General features: G+C 34.0%; 1 protein-coding gene across 1 annotated transcript in view; it reads left to right on the forward strand.

The window, feature by feature from the left end:
• LOC129218399 (E3 ubiquitin-protein ligase HUWE1-like) overlaps window positions 1-19,581 on the forward strand; it is a 736,974-nt gene extending 717,393 nt beyond the window's left edge. The window contains exons 85-87 of the mRNA XM_054852650.1: window positions 2,208-2,507; window positions 9,109-9,299; window positions 18,798-19,581. Coding sequence (XP_054708625.1) covers window positions 2,208-2,507; window positions 9,109-9,299; window positions 18,798-18,900 — 594 coding nt within the window. The 3' untranslated portion in view covers window positions 18,901-19,581. The remainder of the gene's footprint in view (window positions 1-2,207; window positions 2,508-9,108; window positions 9,300-18,797) is intronic.
• The last annotated feature ends 284 nt before the right edge of the window (window positions 19,582-19,865 follow it).

A 19,865-nucleotide genomic window follows, 5' to 3' on the forward strand; every position in this document is an offset into this window, starting at 1 on the left:
AATAACTAACAAGTAATTTCAACCAGGCATGTGATTGTTTTCATAAATGTATTAATATTGCAATATATACATTATTTACAAATACCCATCTTTATCACTTTACCTGTTTTCGTTTTTATCCCCGTGAAAGAGACTTTATCATTTTTAGCAAAATTGATCAGGGGAGGTGGTGACTTGGAGGAAAAACACTTTTTACGGAGTTTGTCTACTAAATTTAAAATTTAGTCTCGACGTTCAATCTTTGTACCAGATCAAAGCATCGATACCAGCTGGGTTGAGAAAATTAAAAGAAAACTTGCATCAGCCAACTCTACTTCAAACTGTTCCATCCTTCGTCCAGAGAGAGAAAGGAAATGAGAAAAATAACGGCAGCACGAGTTTGCGAAAAAACGCTGTTGCAAAGATAGTAAGTCCGCAAATTAACCCAAGATACTGAGGTCTTAAAACTTTAATATCTCGGACAAGCTAGGAGGGGGGCTACTTTTTCCCCCGGAAGTTTCTCCATGCTGAAGTACTGAAATGCTATTTTGACTATTTTTGAGTGAGTTAAGAGTTAGGGAATTCAGGGGTTTTTCTCGTTTTGAAATTGTAGTCTTAAAACTTTGGGTTGTCTTTGGCGACAGGGGGAGGGGAGTTGCTCTTTCAATAGAAAAGTTAATCTTAAGCACAAACTTACGCTGCCTTTCGTAAACACAATGGGCGGGAGGGAGAGGAGTATTCCGCCGCCCAGCCCGAAATATTTCTGTTTCTGAAATTTTAAGAGCTTTGTTTTGGGCTACCTTTGGATGACTTAAGGGGGGAAGGGTGTAGGAAGCTTCTTTCAAAAAGTTTCCGAAATTAAAGTATTAAAACTTTTAGGCGGTCATAAGTCATGTTTATAGGTAAGGGGAGTACTATTACTAGAAAAAAATTTAGAAACGGAAGGCCTTAAAAATTCAAATTTAGGACAGTGGTGAACTCAGAAGAAGAGTTTTGGGAGTTCTCTTCCAAAAATTTTTTGATGCTGAAATATTTAAAACGCTACTTTAGGTTATATTTGGTGCCGTAAGGGGGATGTGACACGGGGGCCCTGCCTGGGGTAAGAATTCAGTTCCCCTATTTCTTTTTTTTAATTAATGAATATTGGAAAGTGTATCTGGTTTAAAAAATATATCTAATTCACTAAAGCGGTTTTTATTGCTAATTTCACAACCTGCTATTTTATAAAAGAATTCTTTTTTAAATGAAAATTGTTGGGGGGGGGGGGGTGCCAGTTCATTATCATATTAGTCGCCCACACCTTTCTTTCTTTTCTGGTTTGTTGGCGCTACCTTGGGTAGACTTTCCGATCAGAACTGATTTATGATGGAAAAGTGAAAATCTTATGTCCCAAGCGATTTTATTGGTGCAATAAAAATGGTTGTGATCGGCAAAAAACTAATGGCGGGGAGCTGCGAATGCTTTTACCCCTAACATTATCCAACATCGTCGAAAATTGCGTTTTTGGAACTTCAATTTTGAAATATTGCTGAAGGAGGGTTCCTGAACTCCATCCCTTCGATAATGCATTCAAAAAGTGTATAAACGTTATGAAAGATAGACTACAATTTCATTTTGAAAGCTTATATTTCGGGGAGAGCCCAGAGCGCCCTCCTCCCCTTTCTCTAATATTTTTGAAGGTCGCCCAATATTGTGATTTTGGGACTATCAATTTGAAACAATTGATGTAAGAGTCCCTGAACCCCTCCTTTCCTTTAACTTTACCGGAATGGCCTACCATTGCGTTTTTTGGACTTCAATATAAAAAGATTTCTGGGGGAGAGCCCCGGACCCCCCCCCCCCCCCCCCCCCCGATATTGGCGGTTTTTAGGTTTCTGGAATTACGATAACAAAACGTTTAAATATTACAATTTAAAAGCTTAAAATTCAAATCAACATGCAGATTCCAAAACTGGTATTGGTAAAAACTGCAACATTTTTACACAAATTCTTTTTAAAGCACGCATGAGGAGCGGGGGGGGGGGTGAAAATATTTTCTGTCTTGAACACATCTCCAAACTTGCACCCATGGTGTAGGCTTAAGCAAACTCACACACACACATGGAATCTTTTTAACTTAACTAGCTGTTAGTTATTATTATTCCTATAAACATAACAGATTTTTACTGTTTACGCTCTTTTTTCATTTCATTGTTGTAAGTATGTAATGTATATGAATTGTACTTTAGGTTCAAGAATTTGGTGTTACAGAAATAAGAGACTTAAAGCCTGATGGAAGGAATTTGCCTGTTTGTGAAGAGAACAAGCATGATTATGTTAAACTAGTTTGTCAAGAAAAAATGACTGGCGCAATTAGAAAACAGCTAAAAGCATTTTTAGAAGGTTTCTATGAAATCATTCCAAAAAGACTCATATCAATATTTAATGAGCAAGAATTAGAACTTTTAATATCAGGACTGCCAAATATAGATATAGATGATCTAAAAGCTAATACAGAATATCACAAGTACCAACCTACTTCACTGCAGGTAAAGTGTGTTAATATTATATTTCTGACATTATTATTTTGTTGTCCTTATTAAATATTCCGCACTGCTAAGTGTGCATTACATGTGGACCATCATCATCTACTAATGTGCAATCCGTGGAAGGAAGGTTTTTTTTTTTGAGAAAAATACTATTTTAATTTAACATCAAAACAGAGCATTTTTTAAGGAATTTTTACTAGGCGACACAAGTTCATCATAAGAGTAAAAATTATTGAGAAGGTTACAGCCTTTTTCTCAACAAATGTATGCATAATCGTCGCCTCAAAGTGGAATTTCTGTAAGTACTGTTTGTTCTGTGGCGGCTGTATAGATCTTCTGATTTAAAAGGAAGTCGATATGAACCAAACCTTAAGAATAGTATTAACTCCGAAGTAAAGGGGGTCCGGGGGTTTCTCCCCCGGAAATTTTTCGAAAATTTTAGTCTTGAAAACGCATTTTAGACGATCTTTGGTAATGTTAGGATTGAAGAGGTTCGGTGTCACTCACCTGTCTATTTTTCGAACTTCTAGCTCTAAGAATGCAGTTTTAGACGATCTTTTTGATGATGTTAGAGTGAGGGGAGATTTGAGGGCCCATATCAAAGGAAAATTTTCTTTATTTGTAATTCTAACTGACTTTCGTAATATTATGCGCTCCGGTGCGACTCCCTCCCCACGCCCGTTTTTTGAAACTGAAACGTTCAAAACGCAAACAATATGTCCAATAATGTTCAGAAGAGGGTGGTTTGGGGTTGTCAGGCGGATTTCTTTACGCAATTGTAGTGCTAAAAACGGAGTTCAATACGTTCTTTTTGTGATATGACGTGGAGGAGTAATTCAAGGGCCCGCCACAAGAAATTTTTCTAATTTGCATTCTTAAAGATGCATTCTACTTGTCTTTGATAATGGTAGGGGAGAAGAGGTTTGGAGCACTCCCTCGGAAATTGTAGCTCTAAAAAATAAAAGATGAAAAAACTAAAACCCGAATATGGCAAAAAAAAAAAAAAAACCTAAAAGATAAGAAACAAGGTAGGTGCTGTTTAATATCATCGTCCTATTGAGTAAAACCAGTAATTTGATAGGTTAGATACTCCTGTTTATTTAGTTCTATTGAAATCCTCTGCCACTTTCGCATTAATAACATAATTAAATTCAAATACCGTAGTCGTGCGTTATAGTAGAACTGTAGTTGAGAATGCACGACAAAGGCATTTGAATTGAATTATGTTATTAATGCGAAAGTGGCAGAGGATTTCAATAGAACTAAATAAACAGGAATATCTAAACTATTAAATTACTGGTTTTACTCAATAGGATGATGGTATTAAACAGCACCTACCTTGTTTCTTATCTTTTAAGTTTTTTTTTTTTTTTTTTTTTTTGAGCAATCACGATTGCTTATTGTTCTCACTTGACTGTTTTTGACGTTCCTTTGATTTTTCCCCCCGCCACCCTCCGCACCATCACCGTCGACGGGCTCCTCACGATGCTGCTCCTATAGCGAAAGCCGTCTCCAGGTTGCATCCATGTCCTACACACACGCGCATACATACACATCTACACACACACATACACAAACACATACACACACGCATACATACAGACACCCACACATACACACGCATACATACAGACACCCACACATACACACACAAAAACATACACACAACTACCCACACATTCATGCCTGCACACACACAAACACATATGCCTACATACACATACCCCCTCCCACACACACACATTCATACACGCAACTACCCACACACTTATGCCAGCACACAGACACAAACACACATGCCTACACACACATACACATAACCTGTACACACAAACATATACCCCCACACACAGACACACACGCACATACACACACTCGTGATTGCGAAAAACATAATTTGAATTCAAGATGTCAAAATTCAAATTTGTTTTATTTATTTATTTTTTTATTTATTTATTTTTTATTTATTTTTTGCCATAGTCGGTTTTCAGTTTTTTATTCTTTTATTTTATTTAAATATTTTCCGTTTTAATCTAAGATGGACAAAAAATAATAGCGTGAGTAATTTACAGTAAGCATTTTAGTTTGATATACAAGAATATCATTAACTTAAAACTTAAAAGGTAAACTTAATTTATTGCTATGAAGCTGATAGAAAATTTAAACAATAAAAGATTGATTTAACTTAATAAGACTATAATAGTAATCAACACCAAACTTGTTTCTTACCCTTTGTTCCTTTAGTCGGGTTATTAATAAATTTATTTAAAACCCACTCTAAAAAAATCATTTAAATTCGAGTTTTGCAAGGTAAAATCAACTCCTCCTATTGTTGAAGTCGATTGATAGCGTATGTTACTTGAGTCATAACGAATCAATTGACACTTATTCATGAAAGTCGGATAAATAGTTTAGGTGCTACAATGGAACATACGCAAATACAAAGACTGCTATTTTTTAAAAAAAAGCAAATTATTAATGATTTTTTTTTTTTTGCTCTATATTTGTCTTTTCCCCTGAGACACAAAAAGTTATGCTCTTTTCTTTCTTCCTTTTCTTTTTCTTTCTTTTTTTTTGTGTGTATGTTTTTTCAATGTGTATTTGCCTGCCTTTTTGGATTTCTCTTAAGAAGGGGAATAGCATTGAGAGAATGATGCAGGGATCCCAATTTAGGGGTCCCGGGGGTTCCCCCAGAGGGAATTTTGAAAAAAAAAAATCTAGTAAAATTCTGCAGTTTGAAGCCATATAAAGGAAGATTGGAATTGAAAATATTCGGGGGAAAATAGGCAAACAAAACTTTTTTTGAATTATGTACTCTTGCAAGTTGAGCTAGTACACAGTAACATTTTTTTAGGGGTCGACACATCAATGAGGCAGTCGACAGAGAGATAGAGCGAGGGAGGAGAAAGTATAATGCATTGTTACTTGCTCTCATGGACTTTCGATACATTCATAATTGGACTTTCATAATTTATACGCTTAGTAAGAAATAAAATTGAAGCATACTTCTTTTTATGAATATACTTTAATCCAATGTTAAAGCACCCCCCCCCCCCTCGTGCGCACACACACACACACACAAGGGAATAGAGTTTGATGGAATAATGAACAATGCTAAGAGTAAGAGTATAATTTCCATGAAACCTATTGCTCAGTGGTAAATCATGTAATTAATTGAGAAGTTCAAGAAATAAACTGCTAAAACTGGAGGTTATGTCCTAGCTGGGTCCAAAATGTGAAAGTTCTGTCTTTGGACCTATTGTCCGTCGGACATTGTGTCCGTGGGACGTTATGTCCGTCGGACGTTCTGTCCCTCGGATGTTTCGGAACTGGACGTTATGTCCATGGACGTTTTGGATCTGGACCTTATGTGATATCCGGCATTCCATTGAAGCACACACTGAATTTAGCATATTTTGGCACTCCTCCTTATCAACTCCAATTTGTTAGAAATTTTAAAATTCAAGGCTTGTAGCCACAGTTTTGTAAAATTTCAAGCATTTGAAAATGAAATTGATTTTTTTTTTCAAGTATTTTCATTTTTTTAGGAACGACAACTCACACAACTTTTCGTGATAAGCAATAGGTAAGCATAACTAAATATTAAGCGTGATAAGCATAACTAAAATGTAAATCCGGGCCCTGGAAATGATAGTATAAATAACAAATGTCTCAAAAACATTTTTACAAATTAAAATCGGTAATGGATAATTAAAGTAAAAGTTTTTGAAATAAGTAAATTTTCTTACGAACCAAACTTACCCTTAAAAATCCTTTGTTTGAATCATCAAAATGAGTTTCAATTTCATTATGACTTTAAAAGGATTTTAATTACAGCTTAAACGTGTTACAAATGGCTCCATCATTCTTCAGTCCTGTTGCCTCGAAACTGGAGAAAAAATAAATAGATTGCCAGTGCCTACAAGTTTCAACGCGCGAATCCCTTTTATTCAAAAAGGCAAAAAAAAGGAAGTGGTAGGTGTGGTATAATCCTCTGTTACCCTAAAGCAAAAATTACTGAAAAGAATTCCAGGAAGCAACCCCGACCCTTCAGCCTTCGGCTTTTCTTTCGAAAAAATACCTCTCTCTTTGCATCTTTGAATGAAAAACAGCTGTTTTCGTTCCGCAAACTGCTTTTATTGCCGTCCCGTCCCACCAAGTAGTGTCCCTGCAGGGTCCTGTACCCTGTACACAGATAGACGTGAAATGGTTATCGGCTATCATCAATGAAAGAGCTAATGAGATGGGGTGCTAATCGATTGCTTAATCTGGCGCCGAGTGCGTGGTGGGTCGGTCCTCAAGGGTAGAAAAAGAAGGCCTTTCGTCATGTACGAGTCGACGGTTTTTTTTTTTTTAAAGAAGGCAAGGGTCTTCCTAAGATTTTTACAAAGATTTGAAATCCGTTTACAAAAATGAGTGTACCAATTTCAGATTTTCCAGTGTCGCCCAGTGGTTTGATTTCCCATCTTCTAGGCGACAGATTTTTTTCACTAGGCGACATTGGTGTCGCGCAGTTCCTATGTTAAAAAATGCTCTGCATCAAAATGTATCTGAGTTCAGTTGCTGCTAAAAGAGAAAAGTGTAGTAATAAGATAAAGAAGTGAGCATCCCCTTGTTGCAAGACTAATAGTAGCTGAATTTTTCAAAGCCAAATGTCAGGCATGAAAATTTTCTGCATTTTCACAGAAATCCACTTTTTTAAAAGACTTTCCGGTTTTTTTTTTTTTTTTTTTTTAGATTGATCTAAATCTGTTGAGAAATTGTGACCAAATATGTACAGGGTTGGAGGATAACTTTTTTTACTGACTTCTTGTAGTTTGTAAGAAGTTTCATCATTTTTAACTCAAAAAAAAGGAATTTGTTTTGGATACATGCCGATATCAAACACGTGCATTGCTGAAATAGCATGCTGACTTTGAGATTCCAATGCTTTTGCATCCTGCAAGTATTTCCATTCTTCTGAATTGTTAGAAGCAATTTTAGTCTTTGCTTCCTTTTATCTGGTCATTTTATTTTTTATTTCAAGAATGTATTCCCCCCCCCCTTTTTTGACATTAAATCATGGGTAGTTTTTAATTTTTTTGTAATTCATTTTATTATTTGCCTGTATAAATATTTTTAATGCATTTCATAATTTCCTCGTATCTGCTTGCTGTTATTGCAGCAAGTTTCAATCCTTGTGGAGTTACTTCTGCTTTTTTTTTTTTCAAACCGGCACTTTCATGCCTGAAATATGTAATATTTTTCCAATTGAAACATTTTAATTCCTGCATAATATTTTGTGTGTTAAAAAAGAACGATATTCTGCAAATTTTTATGCCTTCTTTATTTTGCATGTGGAAAACAGGCTTATGTAATTTTAGCTGATTCAGTGCAATTTCACTTCAATCTTGTGGCATGTTCTGTGATTCACCGTCGCTTTTTTTTTCTTACCCTCAGTCAGAAAATTGGTTAATGAAATTCAATATTCAATCCAATTTTGTGGATGTGGCATTTGTGTACATGTTTGCACTTCAATCTGGGAATTTTAAATTTTGACCCTTAGTTTCTGTACATTTGAATATGTTACCATTTTAAATTTTAATACAGCGAAACATGTGTATAACAATACTGTCTATAACAATTAACCTGTCTATAGCAGTATTTTCCTTGGTCCCAGCAAAATTTCAGCATAAATAATCAAACTGTCTATAACAATATTTTTTTTTGGTCCCAGCAAAATTTCAGCATAAATAATCAAACTGTCTATAACAATAACCTGTCTATAACAATATTTTTTTTGGTCCCAACAAGTATCGTTGTAGACAGGTTTTACTGTATGAAGTATCAACTTTCTTTAAAAAAAAATGTACATCGAGACCTCAAAGTTATGCATTGGGAATTACCAAGAATTCAGCAATTGGTTCAGACTCATGTAAGTCAGGGCACTATTTTCATAACAATGCATAGCAGCTGAGAGCATTTGTTTTTCAAAAATGCATATCTTTAAACTTTTTAAAATTTAGGAAACATAAAATATTTCTTGGAAATTGATGCAGCAACTCTTAAATTAGTAAAAGGCGAAATGTAATTTTTCCCATACTCGATTCATTGTTTTTTTTTTTTTTTTAAATGAACAGTGAAGTGTTGGAGAAGAAAATTCGGTGAATGTGCTTAGGATCAGCACTGTTGTTCAAAGCTTAAAAGAGAAAAACAGAAACTCGATTTTAAAATTAGAGTTTGAATTATTTCTGCATAACATATAAAACTAGTCCTAGATGGCAACTGAATTTGAAATCATGGTCGTCAAACTAAATTGTCAATATTGGAAAAAATTATCTCTGTAGAACACTGTTTTGCAACTACAAACTAGGGGTGAAAATATTTAAAGTGTTACCTTGCTTACTGTAAAGCACTATTAGGGGTAAAGTAGCCATGTTCTGTCTTTTCCTATTCCTCTAATGGGCGCTTACATAAGTGCATATACCCTAAGAAAACTAAAGCTTTCAAAATTTATTTAGGGAAGTAAAACTTACAATAACTTTTCATGCAATGTTTTTGTAAAAAATGTTAAAAACATGCTTTTATGTTTGAAGAAAAATCATTGAATATTTTATTTCAGATTCAGTGGTTTTGGAGAGCTTTACGTTCTTTTGACCAAGCAGACCGAGCCAATTTTCTTCAGTTTGTTACTGGTACATCAAAAGTTCCATTGCAAGGATTTGCTGCTTTAGAAGGAATGAATGGAACACAAAAGTTTCAGATACATAGAGATGATCGATCTACAGATAGACTTCCATCAGCACATACATGGTAAGTGTTATAGAATTGATATGCTTTGGTTGATTTTTTGTATTAAAAAAATAGGTTCATTATAATCTTAAAACACATGTCTGTAATATTTATTGTTATCTTGATCTTTCAGTGCTCTTTTTACTTTTTTTTTTTGACAATTTCTTGCTGATGTTCAAATTTGTTTGTAGTGTTTGGCCTAATTTATATTTTTTGATCTTTAATGTATATTGTAAAATTTAAACAAGCAGTTATGAGTAAAGCTCTTAAAAGAAAAAAAAACTTTCATAGTGATGCATCGCAACATTGTGATGTAGAAAGTCCTTTATCGCGCAGCCCTATCAGCTTTTAATTTTTTCATAAAAATAATGTGACTAGCTGATAGGGCTGCACGTTAAAGGACTTTTTACATTGTGATGCATCGCCAACCTTACATTTTTCTGTTTCAAGAGCTTTACTTGTAACTGCTTGTTTAAATTTTACAATACATATGAAAGATCAAAAAATATAAATTACACCAAATATTACAAACAAATTCTAACATCAGCAAGTAATTGTCCAAAAAAAAAAAAAAAAGAACAGCATTGAAAGTGCAAGATAGCAATAAATATTACAGACATGTGATTTGAGATTATAATGAACCTATTTTTTCAATGCAAAAGGATGTAAGCTAAAATACGTGTATGAAATCTTTGTTGTAATTTTAGGCTTTAAGCATTTTTTTTTCTTTTTTGGTGAATGCTTACTAGATAAGCTTTGTCATCAATATATTATCTGCCAAGGGCTCAAAAAATGCATTTCCTGCAAGTTTTGGGAAAAGTGAAGGTTTGGTTCACTTATAATACTTCCACACAGAGAGGCCCAGAACTTAAATTTTTGGGGGGTGGAAATTTTTTAACGTGCTTTCTGAATTGTACCGAATGATAAAATAAGAGTATGAACAAAAACATAATGAGAATCTTATCTAATGAGAAGAGACACTGCCTTTAAAAAAAAATAACGGTGTTAAATTTCACAAAGTAGTCGCCAAATTTACCGAAGCGTCAGAAAAAAAATCGTGAAATAATGACATTTTTGGCAGATCACAGTGACCTCCCATCAAGGTGCCCCAACTTCCACAGCATTTTGAAACAATTAAGAGTTTAAAAGAGCAACGATCATGGACCGGTATCTTAACATCAATGCTTGCATTTGTAGTCTCTATGTTATTGATGTATCAGTTTCGAGAAAAATTCTAAACCAGTTTAATGATGTGGGATGTACACCGTTTTTTTGCGATACATCGCCCAGCCGTACTAACTGATCCATGTAAAGCGTTCTGCTTCACAGCTAGAATTTAAAAATTAAAGTATATTTCAATATTGTAATATATTAATGGAAATTAGGATTGAAATTCTGCTGATTGAAATGAGCCATTGAAACATATTTTTATCCTTGGGGGTTCGAACATACAATTTTGTATTGTTAGTACATTGCTCTAACCACCTGAACTGGTCCCGATCCTCTGAAGTTAAACATAATAAGGAAGTTGTAGTATCTCTCCCCCACCCAAAAAAATACCTTAGAGGAGCAATGTCTGTTTTCATCTTTAAGTGTTCAGTAACCGATGTGATGTGTTCTTTGTAGTGTTAGACACAAAATAATGAATTTATCAAGAAAGTTAAATTTACTATGATATGTCAAATGACCTATTTTAAATTTTTGGTCAGAACTTCTGAGAAATAAGAGTATTGCTTTGTCATGTGCCTTCGCAATCTTTTTTGAATATTTATTTGTGTGCCTTTTAGTTATGCTGACTATATTGAATATTGTGTTGTTGTCTGATTGAAAAAAAAGTAGTCATATAACAAATGTCTAGCTTTCTCTTTTAAATAGGAGAATATTTCTCAGAACAAAATTCATGGTGTTTTTAAATCCCTATTAAAGTTTAGATAACAGTCCCTAATAGTCCTTATTTGATTATTGACTGCAATCTCTAAATTTCCTCTGTAAAATGAAGTTTACAGTTCCTAACTAACATAAAGGGTCTCAAAAAAGTTTTTGTATTTAGTTATTGTTTATTGTATTTAGTTATTGTTTAGACAAGATAGAGTAGGTAAAAGAGGTGGCAGGGTTTTATTTTATGTCAGAGACACTTTAACTTGCAATGAATTGGTAATTAATGATAAACCAAATGAAATTGATATGATTTGATTGGAGCTGATGAGCAATAAGGGCAAAAAATTACGTTAAGTGAACATTTATAGGCCATCCAACTTAAGCCAGGGTCAAGATTAAAAGATGTTTAGTATTATTAGTGACATTTCAAGCAAGGGGTCAGTCATCATAATGGGAGATTTTAATTTTCCGGGAATTGATTGGAATAATTTTTACCACAGTAATAGCAGTAAAGAGAAATTTTTGAAAGTAATTGGTGACTGTTTCTTAGATCAAATTGTAACTCAGGGTACTCGACAGGACGTGATTTTGGATCTAGTTTTCTGTGACATGGAAGGTTCTGTTCAGCGGTTATGTGTAGGGGAACACATTGGAGATAGTGACCAGAACAGTAATTAGGTTTGAGATTAAATTTGATATGCACAAAGTAGAGAATTTTAGGTTTGTGCACAATTTCAGAAACACAGATTTTGTTGCACTTAGGCAGAGTTTGAAAGCAATTTTTTCTTCCGGATTGGGCAATAGCGATGTGAATCTTCAGTGGGCGGAGTTTAAGGAAAATCTATCGAAAGCGGTTAGGGATCATGTTCCCTTTAGAAGAAAGGGTGTCAACATAAAAATTTGGCCGATGTGGTTTTCCAGGGAAACTAAAGACACTCTAAATTACATGGAAACCACTTTTCATAGGTTTAAAGAAACTAGTCACTGTGCAGATAGGATCCAATATTGTAAGGCTAGGCGTAAATTTAGATATTTGGTATGGATTCAAAAAAGAGGGAGCAAAGACTGGCAAATAACATAGACAGGAATCTTAAGAGGTTTTTTGCGTACGCTAATTCGGGGTAAGTTCGAAATAGTCATATTGGGCAACTGGTTGATGAGCACGAAATTTTAATTCAGGACGATAGTGACAATGCTAATGTTCTTAGTAACTTTTTTCAGAGTCTTTTTAACGATAACTGTATCTCAACAGTTGACACCAGCAAGACACAAGCTATAGTACAGCTTGAGGACTTTGTATTTTCCAGGGATGGCATTTTACTTCATTTGAAAAAAATTAAAGAGACTAAGGCCCCGGGGACCAGATAATATTTATCCAAAAATTTTAGTTGAATGTGCAGAGGAATTAGCAGATGTAATTGTAAATATTTTCAATGCTTCTTTTAACTCGGGGACAGTGCCAGAGGATTGGAAGCTGGCTAACATTTCACCACTCTTCAAGAAATTGTCTAAAAGGAGTGCGGGAAATTATAGGCCTGTGATTCTTCGGTGGTTTGCAAAACATTGATATAAATTAAGATAGTAAATTTTTTAGAGACTAATAATCTATTAACTAGTTTTCAGTACGGTTTTAGGAAAGTTAAATCTTGTGAAACTAATTTATTACATTTCAATGACAAAGTTACCATGGCTTTAAACAATAAGAAGCCTGTAGATGTTTACACTGATTTTCAAAAAGCTTTCGATAAGGTACCGCATGTTGCTCTACTTAGCAAATTAGCTGATATAGGAATAGGAGTGAAAACTTTCATTTGGGTAAAAAAACTGGCTGAGTGGAAGGAAACAAAGGGTAGTTGTAAGGGGAAATTATTCTAAATGGAGTGAGGTTTTAAGCGGGGTTTCTCAAGGATCAGTGTTAGGGCATGTTTTGTTCATTGTTTTTATGAACGATATTCATAAAAATATTTCTGGGAACATGAATTGTTTTGCTGATGATGTCAAAGTTATGGGGATTGTAGATAATGAAGAACAAGCAAATCAGCTGCAAGAGGATCTGGATCATATTACGGAGTTGACTGATAAATGGGGTATGGCTGTTAATGTTGGGAAATGTCAAGTGCTATATTTAGGACATGGAAATAAGTGTACAAGTTATTATTTGCAAGGTTCAGTCATTAGTCAGGCAGAAAAAGTTACTGATTTGGATGTCTTAATAAGTCAGGATTTAAAGTTTAGTCAACAGTGCATCATAGCTAGTAACAAAGTCAATAAGATGCTTGGGTTTATCAATAGATCTATTTCAAACAAATCTAAAGAAGTTCTTTTTCCATTATATAGAAGTTTTTTAAGATCTCATTTGGAGTATGCTGTTCAGTTTTGGTCTTCTTATCTTAAGAAAGATATTAATGTATTGGAAAGGGTTCGAAGGCAGGCTACAAGGCTAATAAATGGACTTTCTTATTTAGACTGTGATTCCAGGCTTAGAATGCTAAAAATGTAGTCTTGAGCAAAGAAGAGACAAAGTTCTTTTGTAAATGAAATATGTTATAATCAGAAAAGTATTTTATTCAGGAAGTGGACTGTTACACTAGAAAGAACAAGATAATTCTCTTTTTTTTTAATCTTATTTAATTTGCAAAGTATCTTTTTACATGATTAATAAAAAACTATTTCTGACTTTTAACAGTTTCAAAATCCCTATAAGTCGGTTGTTGCGGCATTCACCATTCTTTATTAAAGAACGAGATTTTGTCGCTAACGACAAATAATATTTCAGGCTCATTTTTTTCCACTTATCTGAAAGAACACTATCAAAAAGAAAACCTATTTTTATAGGAAAAAATATGTTCTTTCTCATGGTACCAACAAAAGGAAGATGCAAGGTGACAAACTTGAGCTACAGGGCATTAAAAACAGGCTATTCTTCATGTGAACTATTTTGATAGCCGCTTTGGATGCCAAAATCTCTTAGAAAATCAATATTTATGCTCTGCAACTATAACCTATTAAAAACATGCATATCGACAATAGAATTACAAAGTTCAAGCATTTGAATCTTTTTTGTTCAGAATTTATCTAAAATCCAGGAAAAAGTTTATCTGCTGTGTTTTGTCAAGATTTTGCATACGTGCTACACAAAAGTTAATGAACTCAAACTCACAAAAATACTAGAACGTGTTGACAACCAAAAGTACTTTAAGCTCCTAAAAGTTCAGGCTTCCAATGTTATAAAATGTCCCGTAATCTAAGATTGAACATAGCAATTCGTTACGACTGACATAATTTCAAGCTCATTTTTTTATCCTTATTCGAAAGAACACCATCAAAGAAAAAATTTATTTTGAAAGGATAAAGTGTGTTCTTTCTAATGGTATAGACGAAAAGAAGATGCAAGGTGACAAACTTGAGCTATAGCGCTTTGAAAGTAGGCTATTTTTCACTTGGAACGGTTTTGATAGCCACTTTGAATCACAATATCTTCTAGAAAATGGGGCATTCCACAGTATTTTTGACATTATGTAGAGTCCGTAACGTGACCTTTTTTTGCTATAACTTTTTAATTTACCGTTTGATTTGCAAATTATTTTATTTTGAGCTGGTGTGTTGGTAGGAAAAGATCAAAATAAAATATGCTAATCAAACAGTAAATTAAAAAGTTATGGCAAAAAAGGTCTCGTTACGGACTCTACATAAATGTCAAAAATACCTTGGAATGCCCCAAATACATATTTAAGCTCTGTAACCTATTAAAAACAAGCATTTTTACAATTTAGTTACACAGTACGAGCTTTTGATTTATTTTTGTTCAAATTTTATTACAACATAAAATCCAGGAAAAAACTTCCCATTGCGTTTTTTCACTAGTTCAGTCGCATGCTACACAAAATCTAACGAGCTAAAATTCACAAAAATACTTGAATATACTAACAGTCAACCATATTTTAAGCACCTAAAATTTCAGGCTTCCAGTGTAATACAACTTCCTGTAAAATTGGTGTAAACTTGGCAATTTGGCACAAAAAGCTGATCCTCCATGTTGGATCACATTCTTCGGAGATCCTAGATTCTCAAGATTTGGATCTAGGAAGCTGAAAATTTGCATTGATTAGTTTCAAAGGCATCTGTACTCCTCTATAAAATTTCATCCAAATCAGAGATGGTTGAGTGGTGACCCCTAGGTCACCACTCAACCATCTCTGATTTGAGATGGGTCATTTGATATGGAATGACTCTTCATGAATTTTTATTCAATATTTATCATCTTCTGCTATCAATATCACTCATCAAAAAAACTCCATACATGTAGAAAAATAACTGCCTTCATTACACTTGCATCTAAAACAGGCAAAAACTGGAAATAATAGGAGGAAATGGTAGGAAAGGTAATGTGGCGACTTTAATTAGGGAATTAAGTTCTCTGTATATGACAGCACCATCTTGGTATTCGAGCAAAATGCGTTGAATTAGTGAATCACCTATAATTGAAAAATGTTATATGTCTCAATTGTATACATGTATGCTTGACATTAGCTATTATATTTCTAATTGCCTGAAATTGAAGCGTTGGAAACTGTCTTACTGGTCAATGAGTTAACAGCAGTAATATACAAATACAAATACAAATACAAATGTGACGACCAGCAACAGGCTCTGGGCCCAGCTAGGCTGGTCCTAGTCAATTAATTAGTCCCCAATGAAGATCAATGGCCCTCTTAAAGCTATCCACTCCTTTGCTCATTACCACCTCTTCCGGTAAGCTATTCCAAGTGCCCACGACCCTGCTAAAGTAGTAGTTTTTCCTGATTTCCAAGTTAGTCTGAGATTTAAATAGCTTAAAACAATGACCCCTTGTCCTGCTTTCCCCGCAAAAATTTAATCCATTTACATCTTTCATTTTGATAAATTTAAATAACTGAATCATGTCCCCTCTGACTCTCCTTTGCTCCAGGCTATACATGTTAAGCCTATTAAGTCTGGTATCATAATCTAAATCTGAGAGTCCCCTTACTAATTTAGTTACCCTTCTTTGAACCCTTTCCAATACAAAAATATCTTTCTTCAGATAAGGCGACCAAAACTGAACAGCATACTCCAAATGAGGTCTTACTAAACTCCTATATAAAGGCAGAAGAACTTTCTTAGATTTGTTTGAAATAGATCTATTGATGAACCCAAGCATTTTGTTGGCTTTGTTACTAGCAATACTGCACTGTTGACTAAACTTGAAGTCCTGATTTATAAAGACACCCAGATCCATAACATTTTCTGCCTGATTTATGACTGAACCCTGTATACGATATCTCATACGCTTATTACCATGACCTAAGTGTAGCACTTGACATTTCCCTACATTAACTGCCATACCCCATTTATCTGCCCACTTAGTAATATGATCTAAATCCTCTTGCAGCTGTTTTACTTGTTCTTCATTTTCGACAATCCCCATAACTTTTACATCGTCAGCAAAACAATTCATGCTTCCAGAAGTATTTTCATTGATGTCATTCATAAATATAATAAACAAAAGAGGCCCTAAAACTGATCCCTGAGGAACCCCACTTAAAACATCACTCCAATTAGAATGATTTCCTCTCACAACTACTCTTTGCTTCCTACCAGTAAGCCAATTTCTAACCCAAAGTAAAGTTTTTCCTCCTATTCCAATGTCAGCTAACTTGCTGAGAAGAGCAACATGCGGTACCTTGTCAAAAGCTTTTTGAAAATCAATATAAACAACATCCACACATTTTTTGTTATCTAAAGCTGAGGTAACCTTGTCGTAAAAATGCAATAAATTAGTAGTACAGGATTTACCTTTCCTGAAACCATACTGCAAACTAGTCAACAGACTATTAGTCTCTAAGAACATCATGATCTTAATTTTGATCAAAGTTTCGAAAATCTTACAAATCACCGAAGTCAAACTTACAGGTCTATAATTCCCAGCAATACCTTTAGACCCCTTCTTGAAGAGTGGCGTTATGTTAGCCAGCTTCCAGTCCTCTGGCACCGTCCCCGAGTTATAAGAAGCATTGAAAATATTCAAAATAACATCCACCAATTCCTCTGCACATTCAACTAAAATTTTTGGATAAATATTATCTGGTCCCGGAGCTTTAGTTGCTTTAATCTTTTTCAAATGAAATAAAACCTCCTCCCTGGAAAATACAAAATCCTCAAGCTGTATAATAGCTTGTGTCTTGTTAGTGTCAACTGTTGAGATACAGTTATCGTTAAACACACTGGAAAAAAAGTTATTTAGAACATTTGCAATATCCCTATCGTTTTGTATTAAGCTTCCATGCTCATCAACCAAAGGCCCAATTTGACTGTTTCGAGCATTCCCAGAATTAGCGTAAGCAAAAAACCTCTTAGGGTTCCCATCAATGTCATCTGCCAGCCTTTGCTCCAATTCCCTTTTCTGAATCCGTACCAAATACTTAAAATTTCGCCTTGCCTTACCATACTGGAGCCTCTCCGCACTCTGACCAGTTTCTTTAAACTTACGAAAAGTGGCTTGCTTATAATTAAGAGCTTCTTTAGTCTCCCTGGAGAACCACATGGGCCAAATTTTGGTACTAACACCTTTTCTCCTAAATGGAACATAGTCCCCAACCGTATTAGCAAGTTTATCCTTAAATTCCGTCCACTGCTGATCTACGTCGCTATTTTCCAACCCTGATGAAAAAACCTCTTTCAAGCTCTGCCTAAGTGCAACAAAATCAGTGTTTCTGAAATTGGGCACAAACCTAAAATTATCATCTTTGCACACTTCAAATTTAACCCGGAACCTAATGCTGTTATGATCACTATCTCCAATATGCTCCCCTACACTCAACCCCTGAACAAAACTACCTATGTCACAAAAAACTAGATCCAAAATTGCCTCCTCTCGAGTTCCCTGAGTTACAACTTGATCTAAGAAACAGTCACCAATTACTTTTAAAAATTCCTCTTCTTTGCCATTACCAGGATAAAAATTATTCCAATCAATACCCGGAAAATTGAAATCCCCCATTATGATAACGGATCCCTTACTGGACATGTCACTAATAATACGGTACATCTGTTCATCTTGTCCCTGTCACAACATCCTATTTTGCTTTAAAACATGTATCTTCTCAATTTATGATCACCTGCAAAGTTGAAGAAATTTAAAATTTGAATAATATCCAAGTGAAAATGTATAGAAAGATAAAGAACAAGAAAAGTTTTTCATTTTGAAAATTAAAAGAGTGTCGTTGAGACAATACCAACTCTGTGACCAGATTTCTTGTAGAGGAACAGTATGAGGAACAGTATTGCAGCTTTTTTTATGTATTTCAAGCAAGAAATCTGACCGTAAAGAACTTAGGAGTTTCTTTAGGACACTACGTACAAAAGAACTTGCAAGGTCAAGTTATGTAGATACTCTTATTTTATCATTTAAACCATTTTTAGATTTATATATAATTAATAGTTACAAAAAAACGTTTTTTTTTTGAAATGTAGATTATTTCTTTTTGTTGCACTGGTAATATGGCTCAAAGTTCCTGTCTGATCTCTTTTTTCCCTACTTTGAAAATTGCAGTTTTATTTTGAATTTTAACTGTAGTGTCTTTTATATTGCATTTGACAACTTTAAATACCTTTTTTATGCAGCTTCAACCAGCTTGATCTTCCTGCTTATGAGACTTACGACAAGCTCCGATCCATGTTATTGAAAGCCATCCATGAATGTTCAGAAGGATTTGGATTTGCTTGATTTGTAATTGTATACAGTTTCCTCTCTTGGTGCCTATGTGATATGAGTACTTGCCAATCTCTAATGAGGGTTTTTGTACTCCACAGTCACTAGTACTATCATACTTTGTTTCTCAAAAACTGTAGTTATGTGACTACTGGACATAAGTGAAAACGTTGCGTGTATAGAATATTAAGTTTCAATGAGGCTACCATACCTGCATATTTTCTTTTTATGTCATTTGTTCTTGGAATTTACATGCAGTATGCCATATATTTGTTAGATTACATGATTACAAAATGTTTTTAAATTTTTTAAATGAATTCATGTTACACTTATGAATTTTTTGAAGATAATACCACATTAAATTGTGAATTGCTCATTGAACATTCTCATACTTTTATTATTTGTCTAATATTTAATTTATATTAATATGTTGTAAGTTATTAATATGATGTAGTTTATTATTGTTTACATTTTATACTCAATACTTTTTGATCATGTGAATGAATTACATGATGCAACATTTTAATACGAAAAGAGTAAATATCCTACAGTTTGATACTTATGAGATATGTTTAGACTGTGATGAAAATTTTCAAGATTATAGAAAAACCGCTTATTTAATTTTCAAGACATCTTTTGCTTACATGTTATTTTTTTAAAATGTAATTAAAGTAGACATTTATAAAGGCAATTTTCACATAATCTTGCTGTCTCATTGATCTGTGCTCTGTTTTCTTTATTTTAAATGTTTGTTCATTTCTTCTCAAAATAAATATTTTTTTTAAATCTAAGGACATAAAACTATTTTTAGTTTATGTGGAGTAGTTGCACTCGTAATATGGCTCAGAGTTCCCATCTGATCTCTTTTTTCCCTACTTTGAAAATTGCAGTTTTGTTTTGAATTTTAACTGTAGTCTCTGTTATATATATATATATATATGCAATTTTTCCCTAAAAAAGTATAAATGCTGACATGGTTA

Source organism: Uloborus diversus, chromosome 3 (assembly GCF_026930045.1).
Source record: "Uloborus diversus isolate 005 chromosome 3, Udiv.v.3.1, whole genome shotgun sequence".
NCBI lineage: Eukaryota > Metazoa > Arthropoda > Arachnida > Araneae > Uloboridae > Uloborus > Uloborus diversus.